At 37.1% G+C, this 20094-nt stretch overlaps 2 protein-coding genes across 2 annotated transcripts; one reads left to right on the top strand and one right to left on the bottom strand.

Annotated features, from left to right (window-relative positions):
- The first annotated feature begins 102 nt into the window (after window positions 1-102).
- LOC106158791 (MAM and LDL-receptor class A domain-containing protein 2) lies at window positions 103-12154 on the top strand. The gene is made up of 18 exons (XM_087005278.1): window positions 103-264; window positions 1670-1765; window positions 2544-2628; window positions 2806-2923; window positions 3518-3693; window positions 4139-4366; window positions 4618-4794; window positions 5559-5720; window positions 6150-6258; window positions 6656-6809; window positions 6957-7116; window positions 7401-7556; window positions 7940-8016; window positions 8352-8531; window positions 9083-9182; window positions 9413-9568; window positions 9922-10178; window positions 11234-12154. Exons 1-18 carry the CDS (start codon window positions 196-198, stop codon window positions 11330-11332), a joined length of 2559 nt encoding a protein of 852 aa, XP_086861404.1. The 5' UTR covers window positions 103-195; the 3' UTR covers window positions 11333-12154.
- A 210-nt stretch (window positions 12155-12364) lies between these two features.
- Window positions 12365-18011, bottom strand: LOC106177610 (calcyphosin-like protein). The gene is made up of 2 exons (XM_013560443.2): window positions 17010-18011; window positions 12365-13212 (listed from the first exon to the last, which is right to left on the bottom strand). The coding sequence occupies exons 1-2, from the start codon at window positions 17368-17370 to the stop codon at window positions 12956-12958; spliced, it is 618 nt and encodes a 205-aa protein (XP_013415897.2). The 5' UTR covers window positions 17371-18011; the 3' UTR covers window positions 12365-12955.
- Between the last annotated feature and the right edge of the window lie 2083 nt (window positions 18012-20094).

Raw genomic sequence — 20094 nt, 5'->3', positions numbered from 1 at the left:
GTCAAACATTCCGTATTGATATCCCCCAAAGGGGGATGGCGGAACATAAAGGTGCGAATATTTTTGATATCGCTTTTATCTCTTGTCCTGTTTTAGGCACCGTTTACGCGTCTTTTCTTATTACACTTACCTGGTATCCCGACCAGTGACACGACCTAGCATTCTCCGCTGTTACTTAACAGAAACTATACAGAAATGAGCACAAAAATCACATTGCTAATACTTATAGTCGTGGCATTTGAAGTCCAATGTCTTCCAATACAGGTATGTGGCATAAGCATTTCATGATATGTCGGTTTTCTTAAAATTTACACCGTCTGTTCCTGTATCGGTTTATAATTTTGTTTGTTTGGGCACGTGATAATAACACATTGTTTATCCTTGAATTCTATGAGTTTATATGTGCTCACAATTTGATATTAGACGTGCAGCAAGCTATAGAAAACCATTCTTAGCGTCATCCACTATGTATTCCTTTATATATTGAAGGTGATTACGATAGTGGTGCAGGTAAATACCTGACACGTTTCAACAACGATGAGATTGCAAAATTGAGCCAGGCACTTATACAAAATAACGAAGCTGTATAAGACAATAAAATACCAAAAGGTACATGATGTTGAATCTTAAGAAACACTCTTGGAAGACGACTTAGGACACTGATATTTTTCCGTACTCAGAAATATATTTATAAAATATGCTTGGACAAGAGCAATTAACTACCGTAGCCCAGAGGTGCTTTTTTGGAAGCGCAGAGGGGTGGGGGCAAATTCTATTCATGAGCAAACAAAGAAAGAATTTGATTTCTGAGCTACTTCCACATATATCTGATAATTGCAGCCATCTGTTAAAATATGAATGTTGACTTTCATCGCCTCGTCATACGAGTGGAGGTCTGGCGTGGGTGGTTGAAACCCCATTAGTGACTTTAAAAAATCTTACCTCATGTTTGTTTGGTACTGATAGTGAGATATTGCTTCGGTTAGCAAAATCCGGCTAACAACTTTTGCATACTTATGTGTACTGCTATGTAAATGTCAGAGAATTTTAGATAATGCACGGGGATGGAGGGTTAGTCAACAGTTCTTGTTGAACAGATTCGAGTGAGATATGTCCGACTATTTTCATTAAATAGATTTATTTTAAGAAATTTTTAGAAAATGCATTTTTAGAAATAACCGACCTTTGACACATTTTTTGATAACATAAAGTCCGATGATGAAATTTCCCTTGGAAAATGGGAAAAGATGGGCTTATAATTTTTTTTACTTTTTGGGCCCAAGTAAGTTATTTTGAACGGACCAGTTTTAGTTTTTAGTAGAAAATCTAACTAAAACCAAAGAATAATTAGTAAAAAGTTTTTTCTCGAAATGAATGATAGATCAAATTTTAAGTATCACCAGTTATACAGGGTCTGCTGTATTACAAATGTTTTTTTCAGAAAACATTATGTTAACAAGGCATTAAGCCAAGTTTTATATACAAATTTTGCATTTAAATGTTGATATGAGGCAAATACATGTATACCTGAATAATTTGTAAAATTGTCTTAAAAGCCTGAAACATTGGGCGACATGATCCACAAGACGGGCCTACTGTACCGGTATTGTAAAGGAAGACATGAAATGAAATGAACTGATGTTTACTTGTCTCGAATCTTTCTCTTCAGTGGCGACCAAGCCCCAAAGATATTGAGCAAAACCCGGAAGAAAATAATGGCGTAACTGATGTCACCTTGGTGGAGGGAGACATACTGGTGGACTCTGTAAGTAGAATGTGTCTTTTATCTCATAGGTATTTCATTCGGGATTTCCCCCAAAAACATATTTTCCGAGGTAGAAAAGCAAAATTTTCCTTCCCACTAATCACTTTTTATTCAGATACATATAAATTGGGGGTGATGTGGGCAGGATACTTTGAAGTAGTAGTAGTAGTAGTGGTGTTATATGGGCAATTTTAAGTTTTATCCACTTTTCATTCTTTTTTAACCTTAGATGGCGTTCCCAACTTCCTTGTTACACATTCTGTGTTTTAATTCTTTTCTATTTCAAAGATTACTGATTGTATCGTATTACTAGGGCATCGATAAATAAGGGTTATATTTTGAGTATCATTACGTGCTTATTCATGATGATACACAAATGAAGGAAATGGTTATATTGTAAATGAGTACAAAAGTTTTAACTTACAAATTGAAAACGTCAGTGCAGTTTACTGACGTGTTAAGTTAAGCTTGATGCAGTTCATAGGCTCGTCCCTTATATAGTACAATGTAAAAATAAACAATTCCACAAGTCGATGTATAAATGCATGTACTAAGCAGTTATTTTCCAACCAAATCATTGATTATGGTAGAAAATGGAGTTTAATTAAGTGATTTTTTGTCAACCACTACAATATAAATGCACTATATATTGGATTCCTCACTTCTCAAAACTCTTGACACTCTGTCAACAAAGATTAAAAATTAAGTAAGATAAATTTTGTAATTGTTCTGTTGACAGCAGTCTTACGCACTAAATATTTTTTAAACTTTTTTCTAGTCCTGGCGTCAGAGAAATGCTGTTAACAACAGGAACAAGGTGTGGGATATTCGCATTGTCCCCTACATCGTGGAGGAGTCCTTCCGTAAGTTAATGAGACCATCACCGATAAAATTTTCTGCTCTCTGCGCTCTCCCTACTGCTCTGCATTCTTCTCTGTTTCCCTTAAGTTATACATCGAAAATAATGCCGAAAATTTTCAGCATTATGTGTCCATAATTCAATATTATATTGTTAAGAGTTTTGTCTTAAACCCTTTCAGCTGACTACGTGAAAATATCTATCCAGGCGGCCATGGACCAGTTCCATCAACTCACCTGTGTGCGGTTTAAACCACGAGCCAGTGAATCTGACTACATACACATTAGACAGCTTTCAGGGTATATATCAGAAAAAACATTTGCGTATACGCTGATGTGTATATTTCTTGAAAAATATGAAAATAGAGTACATCAGTAAGATTGGTATTTCATTATCTCTATTTATAAATATTTAATGCACTGTATTGACTTTGGTTGAAGTCAATTATTTTTGCAGCCCTCACAAAAGTGATATCGACCGGTGCTGGGCAAAAGTCAATGGTTGTTTTATTATATGAGTTAACGCCTAGACGTCAATGCCCTCCAAGACATCGCTTTCATCCAACATTGTTGTTGATTTGTTTCCATTTTTCTGGTTAGACCAAGTGTCATCAGACCTCAAATTCACTGATTTAAGATCATAATCTACGCTAATTTTATAATAATATTATATTTTATTCTTGTGTAAAGATGACGCAAAAGTAAATCTTTTAAAAGAGGCGAATTTGTATTTGTGAGTCATAGCGTTTGATGAAGGGTCGAAACTCCGTGTTTCACATTTTTACCAAGAAGCTATGTTGAACATGCTGATAAATTAAATACACGAGGGACTTTTGGTAATAGGATGAATTTTCACTATACGTACTTCATGGTTCTTCTATTTACATCTACCAGGTGTTTCAGTGAGGTTGGCAAAAGAGGGGGTACCCAGAATGTCTCCCTCACAGAGGGGTGTTTTCAGCCAGGCACGATCATGCACGAGCTGATGCACGCGCTGGGGTTCTGGCACGAGCAGAGTCGCTCCGACAGGGATGATTACATTTCAGTATTATGGGATAATATACAAATAGGTAGGACTAAAAAAAACTCGTTTAGCGCATACTTTTTCGCCGCAATATGATGTTTCTACTACAAATTATTCCATTATCAGCGCCTTGTAGTTTAACAACTGAAGGATAATACACAATGAAGTAATAAGTACTTATAAGTGGTCTTATGTTAATAATAATTATCATTATCATTCAATTTTTACTTATTGTCATTTCATTAATTTTTATAATTTCAGTGAACAAGAGCACAAATGATCTATTTCTTATCTTAGATTTTTGAATTTAGATTGATGAAGCCACGTTTTAAATATTCTACACCGAATACCACGCGACCTGCTGTTTTTTCTACCATTACTTTTCACATCTCAGACAAAAAGAGAAACAAATTATCCTCTTGTGTGAATATAACTGAGGTGGTGCGTAATCTTTTCTCAATCGTTTCTTATTATGGTGACTTACATTTCAGAGCACAAACAGAACTTCGAAAAAGTCAACCCCGAACAGGTGAATACTTTGGGTGCCCCCTATGATTTCGGCTCCATTCTGCACTATAAAATCAACACATTTGCTATAGACCCCTCAATGCCGACGCTGTTCCCCAAAGTGAACGTGACGGAAGCCGTCAGGTCCATGGGACAGAGGGAAAAACTCAGCCAAGTAGACATCTACAAAATTAACTCACTGTATAACTGCAGTAAGTGATGAAACAAACAAATATATACACATGTATAAATAAATAGTGATTTATGTTATATCGATGATACTACATGTACTATTTCTACTACTACCACTGATAATAAAAATGCTTATGTTAACTAAAAAAACTTGATGATATTAATGATAAAACGGGATAAATTCATGAAGCTGGCTTAAAAACAACATTGGTGGCATACATTTTATAAATCAGATATTGCAAACAACCAAAAAATTCACGCCGTCTTCCAGGTATACGGGGCTGCGGTGATCCCGGTATTCCAGTTAACGGCGGCTGGGACGGGGACGACTTCACCGTCGGTTCTAACGTCACGTATTCCTGCTCCCCTGGTTACCTCCTCGTGGGCAGCCGCGTGCGCTGGTGCACATATACCGGAATCTGGTCGGGCAAAGTGCCGGAATGTATACGTAAGTATTAGTAAAGATACAATGGGAGTCATCTCAGAGGGCTTTCGTATAAATTCTAGCGAAATTTCGCGGGATGTGGAGGAAAATGGGATCAGAAATTATGGCAATGGCTTTCGAATGCAGTTTGGATTCGGATGAAACTGACAGTACCCTTTTATGGGTACTTTTATTGCTGTTTTCTCTTAAATTCTGTCGACTTAAAGTCCACTGCACAACAACAACGCAAATTCACCACTCTTTGCGTGACACTTTTGTATAGCTGATTGCTAAGACGATATTCCAAGCACAAGGAGTTGTACCCTTTTTATTACTGAAAAGTTAACCCTACCTCTGGCGGACTGTTTCACGTCTTCTTTTCTCATATCAAGGGTCACGCAAAGTCAGTGGCCTCGTTTTTTAGCAATCTCAGATGATATTTTCCATTACCACTATAATTAACCAAAGCCCTATTGAATCATTTCAGTACAGGTTCCCCTGCGCCTGTACTGGCGCCTGAAGTATCCTGCCGTTTTGTCGTTTCTGATCAGTTATGTAATTGTTTTGGAAGCTTCCAGACGAGGTCGTTTATAACTTTACAAACTAATTTAAGTGTAAATTAAAATAAAGGTTAAAGCGTTTGCAGAAAAATGAGAACAGAAAGTAAAAACGTCGCTTTTATATCATAGCGTGCGAAATTCAATAAAGTGGCTGCTCAGTCTTCATACTGTGACTAAATTTTGCCTGACAATATCAGTTCAATTTTGAAACAAGGTGTTACATTTCAGTCGCTCTCAATACCATCTCATACTGTAATTTTGAGACTCCGGACCTCTGCGGCTGGCAGCAAAACACAGCAGACGACCAACAAAACTTTACATATCAACAGGGGGCGACACCGAGCGCCAACACAGGCCCGGACTTTGACCATACTCTGCAGACATCAGAAGGTAAATGTGGGGTCCTATTAAAACCACACTGAAAATGTCAATATACTCGTAACCGTATTTCATCCTAGTTTATACGGTAGTAATCGAATTAAGAGGAATATCATTAAGCGAAAGAGATTTTAGACCAGTATTTCATTTATGTCAGAGGACTACTACAGATTTATCCTCAGTTGAAGTAAAGATAACATTTTCATCCGAAAATACTTTTGTATATTGAAACCTGCCCTTGTATCTAATTTTAACTACACACACAAACACACACATACACACACACACACACACACACACACACATGAAGTCCTACCACTTTCAAGTCAAAATAAAATGACAAATCTAAGTTAATTATAGCTTTACACATGGTTGCAATACGTAACGTACTTGTATGCTCCATACATTTTTTCACGGAAACTTGACGTACTATATGTTTAGGTCACTACCTGTACTTGGAGGCATCCGAGCCGTCCGCACGTGGTCATCGAGCCAGACTGACCTCGCCACTGGTTCACAAGCCGCTGGGCGCCCAGGACATTTGTCTTAGGTAATAAGATTTAGGGTGGCGCAAGTCAATTTGGTGAGTTTTGCAATTCATATGGAACATATCTTAGGGGTTGACTTACATTTGCTGATGACTTTGTCATGTGCGTACATACATAAATATACGTAGACCAATGTCATACATGTAACTGATACATGTATAAAGAGCCCATGTAATCAAACAATCGAAATTAAATAAGTAAACACTAATGTGCAACTTGGCAACTATTTTAAGATTAGAAAAAATTGAAAAAAGTACAATTTAAATTATCCTAGACACATGGATATTGGAGCGCATATAATTCTGATCTTCGCTGTTGCAGTGTTACATGTATAACAATTAATAATATCATCTTTATACACTTTGGGAGGGTTTATTGACATCGCTCGTGTTTTTCCAGGTTTGCGTATTCCATGTACGGAAGCGAGGCTGGGGAAGTGATCACGTACATGATAGAGGGCGCCAGCAACGAAACACTACAGACCATAACTGGAGACCAGGGTCCAGGCTGGAAAACGACTATTATACGCTTAAAACCACGGGAAACGTTCAAGGTATTTTTAAGAGGGCGGACGGTGCCATTTGGTACGGTTTAGAACTTTGATTCAGCTTTTCAAAATTCTAATTTCAGAAATCGAAGGGAGGGGGGGTCAGTTTGATATGATTTGCCATACGGACTCAACTGTTTCTCTTGTTTGCAGATTGTCCTCGAAGCTGTTCGGGGTATGAGCTTTAAAAGTGATATCGCCTTAGACGATGTGTTATTGACCAGCTGTATCAATATCGAAAGTGAAACCGATGTTCTAAAGCAGCTGTTCTTCCCGAAAACATTGACTGGAAACAAAGGCAAATGGAACGCTGGTAGGTTATACCAATAATTGCCCTATGCTCATACCGCACTCCTGCATGTAACTGAAATATTTTCATACAATAATTCGAACAGTCGTTGTTTTTATGGCTCACAAATCAAATCACATGTATTATAATTCAGCTTCTTCTCAACTGACATTTGCTGAAAAAAACAGATTTAAAAATTAAAAAAAAAGAAAAAACCCAAATTCTCATGACTTATGTGGACAGAACTGTCTGCCTAAACCCAAATCCTAGATTCCACATCTTTATAATTTTCCTACCTACCTACTAAGGTATAATACTACAAACGATCCACACTTGTGACTTCAATAAGGACATGTGTGGCTGGACCCAAGCAGCAGACGACACATTTGACTGGACGCTGATCCGGGGAACTACGGGGTCTTCAGCAACAGGTCCACAGTGTGACAGGAGAGATTGCAAGAAAGGTAAGACGCAGAATATATTATAATCCATGTTTTAATTATATTGCTGTACTAAAATTTAGTATTTTCAGGTGAATTCGACAGGTTGCTGAAGCAAGTCATATTGTAAAGAATTGAACAAGACGTATCCCACTGTAAATTGTTTTTTCATCCAAATGTACCTATGAAAAAAAAAAAAAAACCTTTAGCTCGTTGAGTGCCAAATCGTATAGATCTCGGGCATAAGCTTTTTTTGTATCTAAATTAAGAATATGTGAAATATTTAATTCTACTGGAACACCACTGATGAAAATAGATAATAATTTCTGGTGTTAGAATTAATTAAGACCAACTTCTGGTCACAAATATTTGCCAAAACTGACTCCTGTTTCATATAATATTCATAGGCCAATACATCTATATCGAAACCTCCAGTCCTCGTGTCCGTGGAGACACTGCCCAGGTTGCCTCGCCGTACTTTGAAGTGAGTTTTTTAGTTTTTTCCAATAATACCACCTTACCTAATCTGGAACCTTAATTACAGCTTGGATAATTACAATGACGTGATTGTCAGGGGGATCGTTCAATTATAACCTCAGTGCAATTCATTAAAGGTGTTCGTCACATATCCTGCGTTTGTCATCCTTGGGATTTTATGCACGTTGCTTTCGTCTTTGATTTGTATATCTTAAACCTCTATAAGCCTCTACCATCTTAGAATACTAACTTATTGTTCTGCTAATAAACATGTATCAAATGTTCATATTAACGGAGAAAAGGAATAAAACACGACTTTCAGAAAGCAAAACTTTTTTGCAGGGAACCAGCAAAAAGTGTTTCAGCTTTTACTACAACATGTATGGAGATGGCATGGGCTCCTTGAACCTGATTTTACAAGAATTCGGCGGGAAACCGAGAATCGTCTGGTCAAAGAAAGGTGACCAAGGTCAAGGTTGGAAGAAGGCTAACTTACAACTCACGCCCGCTAAAGTGTTTCAGGTAAATTACGTTTAGAGAATTTATATTAAGAGTCCACTGAAAATTAATTTCAAAATATAAACCGCATATGATACATTTGACTGAATGGATTGGCATATTTTATACCTCACAATCATTTGAAATAAATGCCTTATTAGTTTGCGGAGATATATTCTATATTAAATAACTGATTACTTAATTGTCTACATGTGTCACGTATAGTCGCACATGTAGGTGCTATCTACTGTGTGACGTCGTGTTATTCCTCCTTATTTTATACATTCTGTTCAAAGAGAAAGCTTCACATACCTTTGAGTACTTCTGGTATTTCTGGCAACAGCTTATAAAGTTAATCAGGAAACCAAAATTAAATTTCAATCTTGTTCTGTGGAAATACCTGACATGACATTTGAAGTAATTGTACGTATTTTATTTTATCGAATACCCCTTCCGTACGTGTATAATGGAGAGGAGCTGATTTTGTTCTCTCTTGTTAGTTGATGAATTTTGTAAATTATGACGAATAAAGAAATGATATATCTACAACTACATGTACTATTATCCTTTGATAGTTGGTGTTTGAAGGAGTCCGCGGCGATAGTTACCGAGGAGATATTGCAGTTGATGACGTCACCCTCTCCGACAGAGAGTGTTCAGACTCCACGAATCAAGGTAATGCATATGCACTTTCCAGACTGTCTAAAAGCAATTGGTTCTTTTTTCAGAAGGTTGAAAACAAATTTGCCCTCTTACAAAACCATTATCACAGCGTTGGTATCTGTGTTGGTTTTGTAGGGAAATGATCTTCTTTTGAACTCTTCTATCAGCACATACGATAAAAATTGCTTGTAATACGGTAGAATAACACTAAGAGTATAGCAGACACTTTTTTACGAACATAGCAAAGGCCACTCAGACCAAAGTGGACTGCGATTTCGAGACTGACTTCTGTAGCTGGGTTCAGGCTTCCCAAAATACTGTGGATTGGAGCAGGACGCGCGGCGCGTTGACAGGAATTAAATATGGCGGTCCAATGATTGACAAGACTACGGGGAAAGGTAGGAGAATTATGGAATGTTCTTCGTTGTTTAGTGTCGTTTTAAGTCGCAGGAATGGTATAATTGAAGACTAAAACGTTGCTTGCATTTATGTTTTTCCACGTAAAGTTCTTAACAATAAGTGAAAAGACAGTTAGACAGCAATCATAGCGAGTCTCATCTGCTTATATTTTTTTACTTACGTTTAAATAACAACATTCTTTCTGAATAAGGAATGCCGTCACTTATATTGTTTTTAATAAGTCAATGTTGATTGCATATGAAGTATTGTTTTATTTCATATTTAAAGTTCTTATCGGTTATTTTATAATAGACGTGGCGATAATCGTCACCAAATTCATGTCTTTTTACAGGGTATTATGCTTGCGTTAACACACACAGGATGAAACCGAGCACATTGGCAAGAATATCCTCCCCAATGCTGCCTGTGAACCAGACCGATTTCTGCTTTCATTTCTGGTACTATACGGACGGCGCAAATGTTGGTGCCCTGAGTGTGCTGGTGAATACTAATACCAGTCCGGAGACCACGCTGTGGAAGACCAAGGGAACATCATCGACCAACTGGCGAGAGGCAGGGGTTCAGTTGACGAGCAAGGAACCCTTTAAGGTAAGCCAAATTGTCGCTATGCTGGCATTGATCATGGGCAATGAACGGCGGTCTCTCAATGTAACGAGTGCTGTTGATAATGAAACGCAAATAGTTAAAAAATTGATTAATAGAATGGAATGAAGACGAAAAAGGAAATGAAAAAAGAAATGTGGAAGATCAATAGATTGCGCATTGTCGCTACAAGAGGGAAATATTAAAATACGTTTCGCTTACGAGCGCTACAGAAACAGTTTTACTATTCAAAGGTCTTATTATAAAAGTCAAATCAATTACATTGCATATGCGATGCACTGCGGCGGGACGTGCGTCCGACCCCGTCCGGGGACATGCGGTATCTGCTGTCTTCCCGCGCTTGGTACTTTGCACTTATAAGTTGAAGCGAGGGGTAAAGTGCCTGGTCTGGCAGTGAAAGATAATGCTTGTATGTTAGCCCATATCCTCCCGTGGGAGGTGAGAATGAAAGGTTATAGTCTGAATCAAGACCAAAAAATATGGCGGCATATTGTCACTGTAAACCACACTCGAGTGCGATATTTAAATACTAGACTTCAATTTTTACTTTGACACATCAATACTCTGATATGGGTACTGTCGATATAATGAAACTGTTTATAATCACCGAAGTGAAAAGAGCCGATACTGTTAATGATTGCCCGTGTAACATACACCCACTGGTGCAGTATATCGATTATTTTCGTGACAAGGAGGTAGCTGAATAGATAAACCGTAATCGAATTGAAGACCGTCAGTTCTAGCAGACAGATATCGTATTGTGTTATTCTGTCAGTGGCTTATGTAGGCTTTCTTCTTTGTCATTGTTTATGTAATAAAGCCAGTGTTTTAAAGGAAGTAAGGATACGTTTTAAGACGATTTTCTACACATTACCATATTTCATTATTTATGATGCATTTGATAAATTTGTTTCTTCTTTTTCTAAACTATACAACCTGTGTGGGCGTAGATAATTAACATAATTTGAAGATAATTATTTTTAATGATGAAAAAGGGCTCATTATGCTTTTTTTACATGTATATCTTTCATATATTACAGATAAGTTTGTCAGTGGAAGTCGGCAAGGCAGGAAAGGGCGTGGTTGCTGTGGATGACGTCACTCTAGTGCAGGGTCAATGTGCGATAATGATTGGATAAGATTTTTCAAGGCATATATATATATATATATATATATATATATATATATATATATATATATATATATATATATATGCTAAATAATATGTCATATTAAATACGGTAGCTTTATATGCTTTTTTACGACTCAACCTGGGATATTTAATTAATATAATTTAGACCTTGCACCGAGGCACAGTGTTTAACAGCAATGAGGAGAAAATGAGTTTATATGACAGACGTCCTGTAATATTACTTACTAACTCAATCTGGAGCCTTAGATACCTCTTAAGTAATTTGATTAGGGGGAATGTAAATCCCTGGAAGTAGTTTATTCCAATGTTACCATATGGAAAATAGCGGCCATCTTGGAATTTGTCCAAAAGCACATGGAAACTCGCTTTTTACCCAGCAGATATATATATATAATGGGAATAACATGGATGTGGAAAACCTTGAAAATTACTTCATTTGATATTGGACATTGCGACTCGCCGTTATTAGTAAAAGTAAAAGCCGTTATTGTACATGTATGTTTTAATGCAGGTAGAGCGGCCATGATGAATTTTCTCAAAATACCCAGGTTACACACTGTTAGGCACTTGTTACCCACCATTGCCCACGTAACGAAAGGTGAAGCTTAGTGTTATTACAGTGCTTTTAATAAGGAGATTCCTTTTCTGGATTAAAATACATGTGGGTGGGTGCTAACAACTTTTTCTTAACACCCAAAACTTCCTTCATTCATGTGTAAGCCTTTGAGCCTGCTATGTTTGCACTTTTGAAAATTGTCCAATTTTTTCAGATAAAAATTTGAAATAATAATAACCTTAATCCAAACAATTTTGGTTGTTTATTAAATAAAATGTGAAATGTGATTTTGGGTAGCACTTTTACTTTCAGATTAAGACATAAATAGATAATAAAGTTGCTCTTATAATAATTCTACGGTGCATGGTTAATGGAGGGCTGTTAGAATCCCCAACAGTGTTATTATATTCTTTTTTTCCTTTTAAAACATGACAGACCGAAACGCTATCATCACAATAGTTTTATTCAAGCATGCATATGTGACAAATTGCTCCTCTGATGCCTTATTTTGCAATAAAAATGACTGAAAAGGAGAATATAAATAATTTTGTGCTACACTAATATGACATTGTCTTGCAGATAATTGGAAAAGATAAAAACGTACCCAATGGTTCATCACAATGAGTTTCAGAATTGTCGAGTAGTAAAATGAACCGTGCGCACAATTGAATAATTTAGACAGTGCTCACATCATCGGGCTCACAGTAATCCAAACGACATTAAGGCTGCTTAAATACAAGAGGGCCATGACGTATTGTTATTTATAGCAGCATCAAATAAACTTTATCACCAACAGAATTATGGGCATTTGTCACATTAGCAGGATAATCTGCAACGACCGTAATGTACCCCCGTTTTCTTTCACGTACCCATACTTCCAACCAAGTTTTGCAATATAAACAATTTAATGGTGGATAAGAAGGGAAGGCTTAAAGAATAAAATGACATGTGCATATAAACGCACATGTTTAAAACCTGTGCTCATAGTTAAAACGCTTCTAGATCTGATTTGGATCTTTTTAAATTTTCGCTCGAGAATCTAACACGAATGATTTATGTTGTATTCCCTGCTCTTGATTTTCGCCGCATCGGCAGGCCCCAGGTCTGTCTCATCATGAAGTCGAAATAACATGTATCCTCGATGGTTGACGAAACCCCTGCGTAAAAATTCAGGAACTCTTCTCTGGTTACTATGCCGTCTGGCTCATCCGGGGAATCAAACGCATCCAGGAAGTGACGTAACACCTGGTCTTCTGTCCATACTCCCTTAATGTAGTTTTCGTGTTTGCGAGCGTACTGGGAATATACACCTGAAGTAATCAAGAAAACGGATTATTACATATGGGAAATTAAGTTATCGCACATAAGAATACCATTTCCTGTCTGTGGATTATTTTTGCCACGGTAATGGGAATTTCACGTTATTTTAAGATATCAATTCTGTGATGAGAAAATTTACAGTGAATAATAATAAAGACAGCAAAGGAAGACACACGTCTCCTATTTACTCCTCTGGGATTTTTATTTTCTGGTTTGTCTCTTAACGTACTCTAAACGTGTTATTTTAAGTGTGGTTTTTAAAAGTTGCCGTCCATGTGTCAAGTGTGTTGTCTCATATAATCGGACTTCCAAGTAACACATACAACTTAAATGCGCATTCGGTCTTATGTAATAATCCTACCGGTGTGTCGAGTACAACAGATAACAAATTATTCTAAAGACTAAAGCCATAAATGTCCTCTTCCATAATAATGCCTGCATTTGTCTTTTAAGACTGACGTAATCTACTAGATCAAGTTAACGCTTAGTATGAAATGTACCTTCGGAACTGACCACTCACCGCTGTCGTATTCAGTATTCAAGACAAATATTATGTTCAAAATTTCACATACATATGGTAGACAGTATACCAGTATGTACACATACTGTTACATATACACGTACACTGTACTAGAACATGTGCTGTATACTGCAATGTATATGTATAAATAATAAAACCAACAGTATGTACAAGATAATATGCCTACACAGTGAACATCATATATAGGCTGGTTATATGCGAACCAGATCCAGCAGCCGCACCCCCCCCCCCCCCCCCCCTCCAATGGCCAGCCCGATCCCTAGATCAGAATCTCATAAAGAATGTGTAAGATAACTGAAGGATAAATCTGCATAAAAAAATCTCATACTATCTTTCCGTATGTGGAACACCATCACTTCACAAACGTAAAATATTTGGACTCTTCTCACAGACGCGACAGGTGCGTCCTCCAATACAGAAGATGTTGCACAAAATACTGAAATGTGGCTTTGATTTTTTTACCATTGTTATTTTATTCATTGGTTGTACAAAAAATTCTTTTTAGAAGTTGAATAATAAAGAACATGATTTTTTGAATCACTTTACGCATCGCGTTAGGGGTGACCCCTTTTGGGTAGGGGAGTATATATACATGTAATTGGTACCTGGCAAGTCTTGAGATGAGGTTATCTCTTTAAGAGTCCGTGATGTATTAGTACATCACTGAAAATGTCAGTTACATTTTTTATATACCCAAGACATAGCGCCTTAAAGATTAACCTTCCCACGCCACCGTGTACGCTGCAAGACCTTTCAGAGAGATGGTAGGGGAGAATGTATAAAATGCCAAGTTTACTGTTCGCTATGTAAATTTGTTCATCATACGCGCTGTAAAAAGGGTGTACAATGTACAATGTGTACAATGCAAAGAGGCTTAAATGTTTAAATGGTGGATCCAAGTGTAGGCACAGCTTTCCTTAGATTCAGAGGAACAGTGTACCCACCGCTTTCCTTTTCCCTCAGCAGTAGCACATGGAGAAACAACCCCATCTTTTCCCCATCTTTGTGCCCTACTGAATACCATGTAAAAAGTCATTTTCTGCTAATTTTAAGCTAACTGTTTCTAGATGTCAAGACGTTAGCACTGATTTTCGAAATCACAAACGAATTACAGACAGATATTAGGAATTTTAGTCTTCGTATTTGCGTCCCTGTGCTCAAATTAAAACGATTTTGTGAAAATCAACAAGTGCGCTATTGCATGGTTCTACGCGTCAATACAGTTGTGTTGTTTGAAAATAAGTCTGCAACTTCGTATCCTAACTCACTAGGCTCTATAGGAAACAGGGTCGAAGATCCAGACAAGTTATTATTATTTTATACAATTAATTTCCTCAGCGTGGTCACTAATTTAAGAAACACCAATTAGAACAACAATCTGAACAATCAACATCATTAACCGTCGTTTTTATCTCTGACATTAATTTGTAGTTGCCATATAAACAGAACGACGAGCCTCCATCAGTAGACGGACCAATGGTGATAAATCAATTAATTAAGGATAAGAATAGACTACCAACAAAGCACGTCAATAGGCAAATGTTAATGACAAAGACATCTATGATTGCTAGATGCAGTTTGCACAAACAAGTAACTTTTACACGGACTTGAAGTAAAAAAGATCGATGCAGTTTGCATTTTTTATCACTGCACAAAAGATTGAAATATAATCCGCAATAATACTTTGTACATGTAAGTGGTGGTACAAAATCAAAATTCTATAGCAGTCATATTCTACAATTAGTGCGTGTAAACTTCATGTGGAGTACACATTTTTATCAGTGGGTATCAAAATTGGTCTTTCTATCTGGGTCCATATTTTTTTAAACGAGGAAAGTAAATGCAGGACAACACACTGGCCAAGAACAATATTGCCAGCTATAATACTACGAAAGGTACCATGTTTTTGAAGAAGAGTAAAGAAATGTGGGCTGTCCAAGTCCAGTTTATAAAAGAACTAAAATTAAAAGCTGTTTTTACAGTACAAATGAAATAAAAAAAAATACAGTCGACTTCGATTTAGAATCAATCTGTCTAGCCCTCAAAAATCTGGAAACTATCGATGAGACACTCCGTGTTGTGTTTTTTTTTTCATAGACCCAAAAACCTAATTTTTAATTTAAAAAATAGACCAAAATTTGGTCTTGGAATTAAGAGCAATATTTGACTTCATGGAGCACTTACATTATGGGACTAGATTCAGCTTGTGTCACACCTAATGCCGAGTAAATTATCATATTACAACACTAATTGTCATGTGTTAATTTAATGGGCGCTTTAATGCAGTTATGAATTGTAAAATCCATTGCATCTGACGTTGTTACGTCACTTAATTAAACACCCCACAATGTTTTGAAGTCAAGTTGGTCAATACAATCAGGGAATATTTTCGCCAGGTATTTCTTGGTATCGATTCATATTCCCGTAGAATTTATCAAAAAGAAAGCTATTGCAGCGTGTGGTTATGTGAAAAATACGGGCAAAACTGGTAGGCTTGTTCTTCAACACCGTGTTTTGTACATTTATAGGGAATGCCATCGGTGCTTACAGTGCAAAACGTTATAACCCTTGTTATGGCAATTACTTTGAAGCAGTGAAGTTCCAGTCAAAAAAAAAAAAAAAAAAAAAAAAAAAAAAAAAAAAAAAAAGCATACAGTACAATACACGTGAAAACGCAGCGAAAACCAAACACGGCGGATTTGCATTGCGTAACGTCATGATTAAAACGATGTGCATATGCGCCTAGTTATCCCTCTCTGTATGGATGGTTACTACATGAAGTAGACATAACAGAATCAGCTTCGAGAAAGTCCGTATGGTTTTCTGTTACATGTACCTGGTAATCAATGTAAGCTTTTTCTCTGGAGAGAAATTCGAAATGCCCAGGTGTGATAAGTTATACCGCAGGTTCGGAATTGATCCAGGTTCGAAATTGTTCAGTATAAATGTCACGGGCTCCGACTCTCAAAGGTGACCAGAAGGGAGTGAATGAGGCTTTGACGGAAAGTGATTCTTAATGTCTGATAAACATGTACATCAACGCTAATTCGATTTAGATACATCATGATTCTGTTCACAGCGGACCAAAATAAATCCCTTGGGCAATACAACAGCACTGCTGATACTTTTAGATTGCAATGGTGCAAACAAATATTATATCCATGATACGAGATCGTAAAAAGAATATAATATGATTAAAACAACAACTAGATTTCTAGATAATACCAATTGCACCGTTTAGCCTACCTTTGAGATCGCTGACTTCAAGTTTTCCGTCTCTTGAAGTGTCCAGCATATCAAAAACCTCGTTGATGACGTCAATGCGGGCCTGGGGCATGGGGGGTCGAAGTGCAATCATAAATTCGGCAAAATCTACCTGTCCACTTTGGTCTTTGTCTAGCGTACTGAACAGCGTCTCAATCTCCTCGTCCTTCAGGTTAATTCTGTATCGCTGCAGTCCTCTTTTAAGTTCTTCCAGACATATGGCTTTGGAATAGTCAACGTCCATGTGACGGAAGGCAACGGACAGCGCTTTGATGCCACCAACACCCTTTTGTAGACACTGGTCCCGCACAAGTTTGACATATTTGCATTTTTTGTCTTCCATCTTTATCCAAGGTCTGTGAATAGTGGTGATTATCGTTGTGATATGCAGCAGACAGGTTCTTCCTTAGAAACTTTGATTTTTTGCAACACGCTGAGTTCACCAAGGTGGTTCTTCCGTGGCCTCAGAAGCTTTCTACTACAAGGTATCGAACAAAGAAGCTCGATTATGACGCGGGGTTACGTTATGTTTGTTATACAGCTGCTGCTGCAAGACGTACCGGGTATAATGAATTTGCTAAGAGCGTTTTTGTCCTCACGAACAAAACCGAAGAACCAATATTCTTGTACGCTTTCAGACCAGCCAGTCGAGACCAGCTTCTGCTATACCTTCAAGAGTTCTGTCCTCAAGTGCACTTATGTTGATGCAATGACAGCTTAGGTTAGAAGCTATCCAAACTCTCACCAAACTCTCACCAAGCAAAGAACGAGGGTTTTGCATCCGCTTCCTAACCAACGGCTGTTACATTAACGATCAATACATTTCACCGAGCTGTGTTCTCCACATCAATTGAAAGGCTGTTTCCTTTCGCATGTTAATTAACAGGACAAACACAACCTGCTAGTTTTTTAATGGTACATTTCATTAGTTTTTCAAACTCAAAAGCAAAATAGAGTTGCGCCAGCAAATATTGGTATTTGAGACAGCAAACAACAATGTAATTTGCAAATTGTAGGCCATAGGTTTCACTGTAGAGCTCATACTTGTGAACCGTGATTCATGTTACCGTGTACTTGTGGCAATATAATGCAAAATCATCTAAACTAAGATTGTTGTGTGTTTTAATTGGTTGCCGCGGATAGACTCACATGGTTTAAACTTTGTTTGCATTCTCAAAATTTATATATTTATCTTCCGGAATGCCTTCCATTAAAAGTAGTCGATTGAGTCTATAATATTTGATTTTGCAATAGCACAATTAGCTCCTTAAATTAAGAATGAATTTACATGCTAATAATAAAGACTTAAGGCAATGATGCAAAAGTACTTTTGTATCCTAAATGTGTTTAAGTGGCTTTTTAAATGTTGAAAAGTCCACCCCATGTTACCGACATTTGTACTCCCTATCTACGGCTCAGATAGATTCTACTTAAAAGCAAACGCAAAACACTTAAACCTTATGCAATTTTATGCTTAATAGCTTTGTCATCTGGGCAGAATGGGTCTATTGCATCAGTTACTGGTTTAAGTGGTACAATATATCATGTACGAGGCACACTGCCTTGAAACACTGTATAAATCAACTGACGGCTGAGTTGTCATTTGCCTTGAGTCAATGAGATTAATGCAAATGTTTACCTTTTTTGTTTGAGGTTATAAAGTAAAAAAAATGTCGAAGTCTAGATAATATCAAACTGAAACTCGTCGATTGTAATGAAATGTGTGGGAACAAAAACAAAAATCACAGGTTTTAAAGATATGTGTATGTGCAAAATGTAAATTTCAGAACAATTATTCACGTCGTACAACCACTTGTACAACTATTCATGCTGTACTCAATAATGTCGCATTTAGGTCATTCCGTGATCATTGTGGAAAGAAAAAATAAGAAACCAAACCTAAGCCAATGGCCGATAGTGTCGAGGTTTCTGTACAAATGAATTCCTCGAAAAATCAATGAAACTGTGTTACGTGTCAACTAAGTTTCAGAGAATTATGGTTTACTTTTCAATTACCCAATAAATGAGTTTCATACTTTCAGGATTTGCGTTGCCGTAGGAAATCCTGACACTTACCAGGCGATTTATGTGATGCCCGGGTGAAAACAGCGATTATAAGAAACCATATAACTTATGGCCAGATGATTCATCAGAAAAGATGGGTGTTAAAGTTAAGTTAATATGCAAATAGACTCAATTTCTGTAAAATGGCATCCACATAGGGTTACAAGTACAGTAGGTTTACTTACATAGCAATATTGTAATAAATGCACATGAAACAAATGTATACATGTAGTTATTATATAAATAATTCATAACTCTAGGTGTAGGAAAATTCTGTCGGCGCGAAGTTCATTATACAACCACCCACCATGCATATGACTACGCATAATTCACACCTCTCAGCGCCGCATCTTCCGCCGCCTTCTCCAGCCGGAATTGCGTTAGGTGTGATTTATTACCCGATCTCCAAGAACAGTTGTCTTTGAAAACCTGAAATAGAATGGAGACAGAGATTAACGGTGCAGATATTTCTATATTTCTAATAATTTCTTTCATAAAACAAAATCTCCATGTCTTAAGCATCTCCTGGGAAGGGTTTTGGATGCTCTGTAAAGTAAAAAGTTAAGTAGGCCTATATATATGTCTTTTAATGTCATACGGTTAATTTAGTCCTCCATAGTAGCTGTAGGTGTCCAGTTTGCTTGGCAGTACGTGTTACAATCTAAGATGCGTGTGAGCTCTACCATCTTGCAGCATATCACGATAAACGATGCCTCATGAACTTGGGTTCACAGGTCTAATAGCTTTTATCGTATTTAGATATGATGGATATATTTAAACATTAGATAACTACTCTATGCGACGCATTGAATGGGCGACGATTATCAGGAAGAGACAACTGCGAAGGAGCAATTTTAGGGGCGAATTTTTTTCTAAACTGAGAGATTCCTGGACATTTAGGTAGTATATAAAAAGCTAGAAATTACACGCAACGAAACCCTTGCAATGCCAGAAAGTGCAAGAATTCCCCATTGTTAAAACCTTCAGCTGTATTGGAATACTA

The sequence above is a fragment of the Lingula anatina genome, chromosome 2 (assembly GCF_051362555.1).
Source record: "Lingula anatina isolate TDL-2025a chromosome 2, LinAna3.0, whole genome shotgun sequence".
NCBI classification, from domain to species: domain Eukaryota; kingdom Metazoa; phylum Brachiopoda; class Lingulata; order Lingulida; family Lingulidae; genus Lingula; species Lingula anatina.
This window is presented reverse-complemented; position numbering and strand designations above follow the sequence as displayed.

Excerpts from the sequence above, each read along its gene's own strand:
- LOC106177610 (XM_013560443.2), bottom strand. The coding sequence starts at position 17,370 with ATGGAAGACAAAAAATGCAAATATGTCAAACTTGTGCGGGACCAGTGT. Across the intron at positions 13,213-17,009 it reads TGAAGTCAGCGATCTCAAAG|GTGTATATTCCCAGTACGCT; the intron begins GTAGGCTAAACG and ends TGATTACTTCAG.
- LOC106158791 (XM_087005278.1), top strand. The coding sequence starts at position 196 with ATGAGCACAAAAATCACATTGCTAATACTTATAGTCGTGGCATTTGAA. Across the intron at positions 265-1,669 it reads TCCAATGTCTTCCAATACAG|TGGCGACCAAGCCCCAAAGA; the intron begins GTATGTGGCATA and ends CTTTCTCTTCAG. Across the intron at positions 4,367-4,617 it reads TAACTCACTGTATAACTGCA|GTATACGGGGCTGCGGTGAT; the intron begins GTAAGTGATGAA and ends GCCGTCTTCCAG.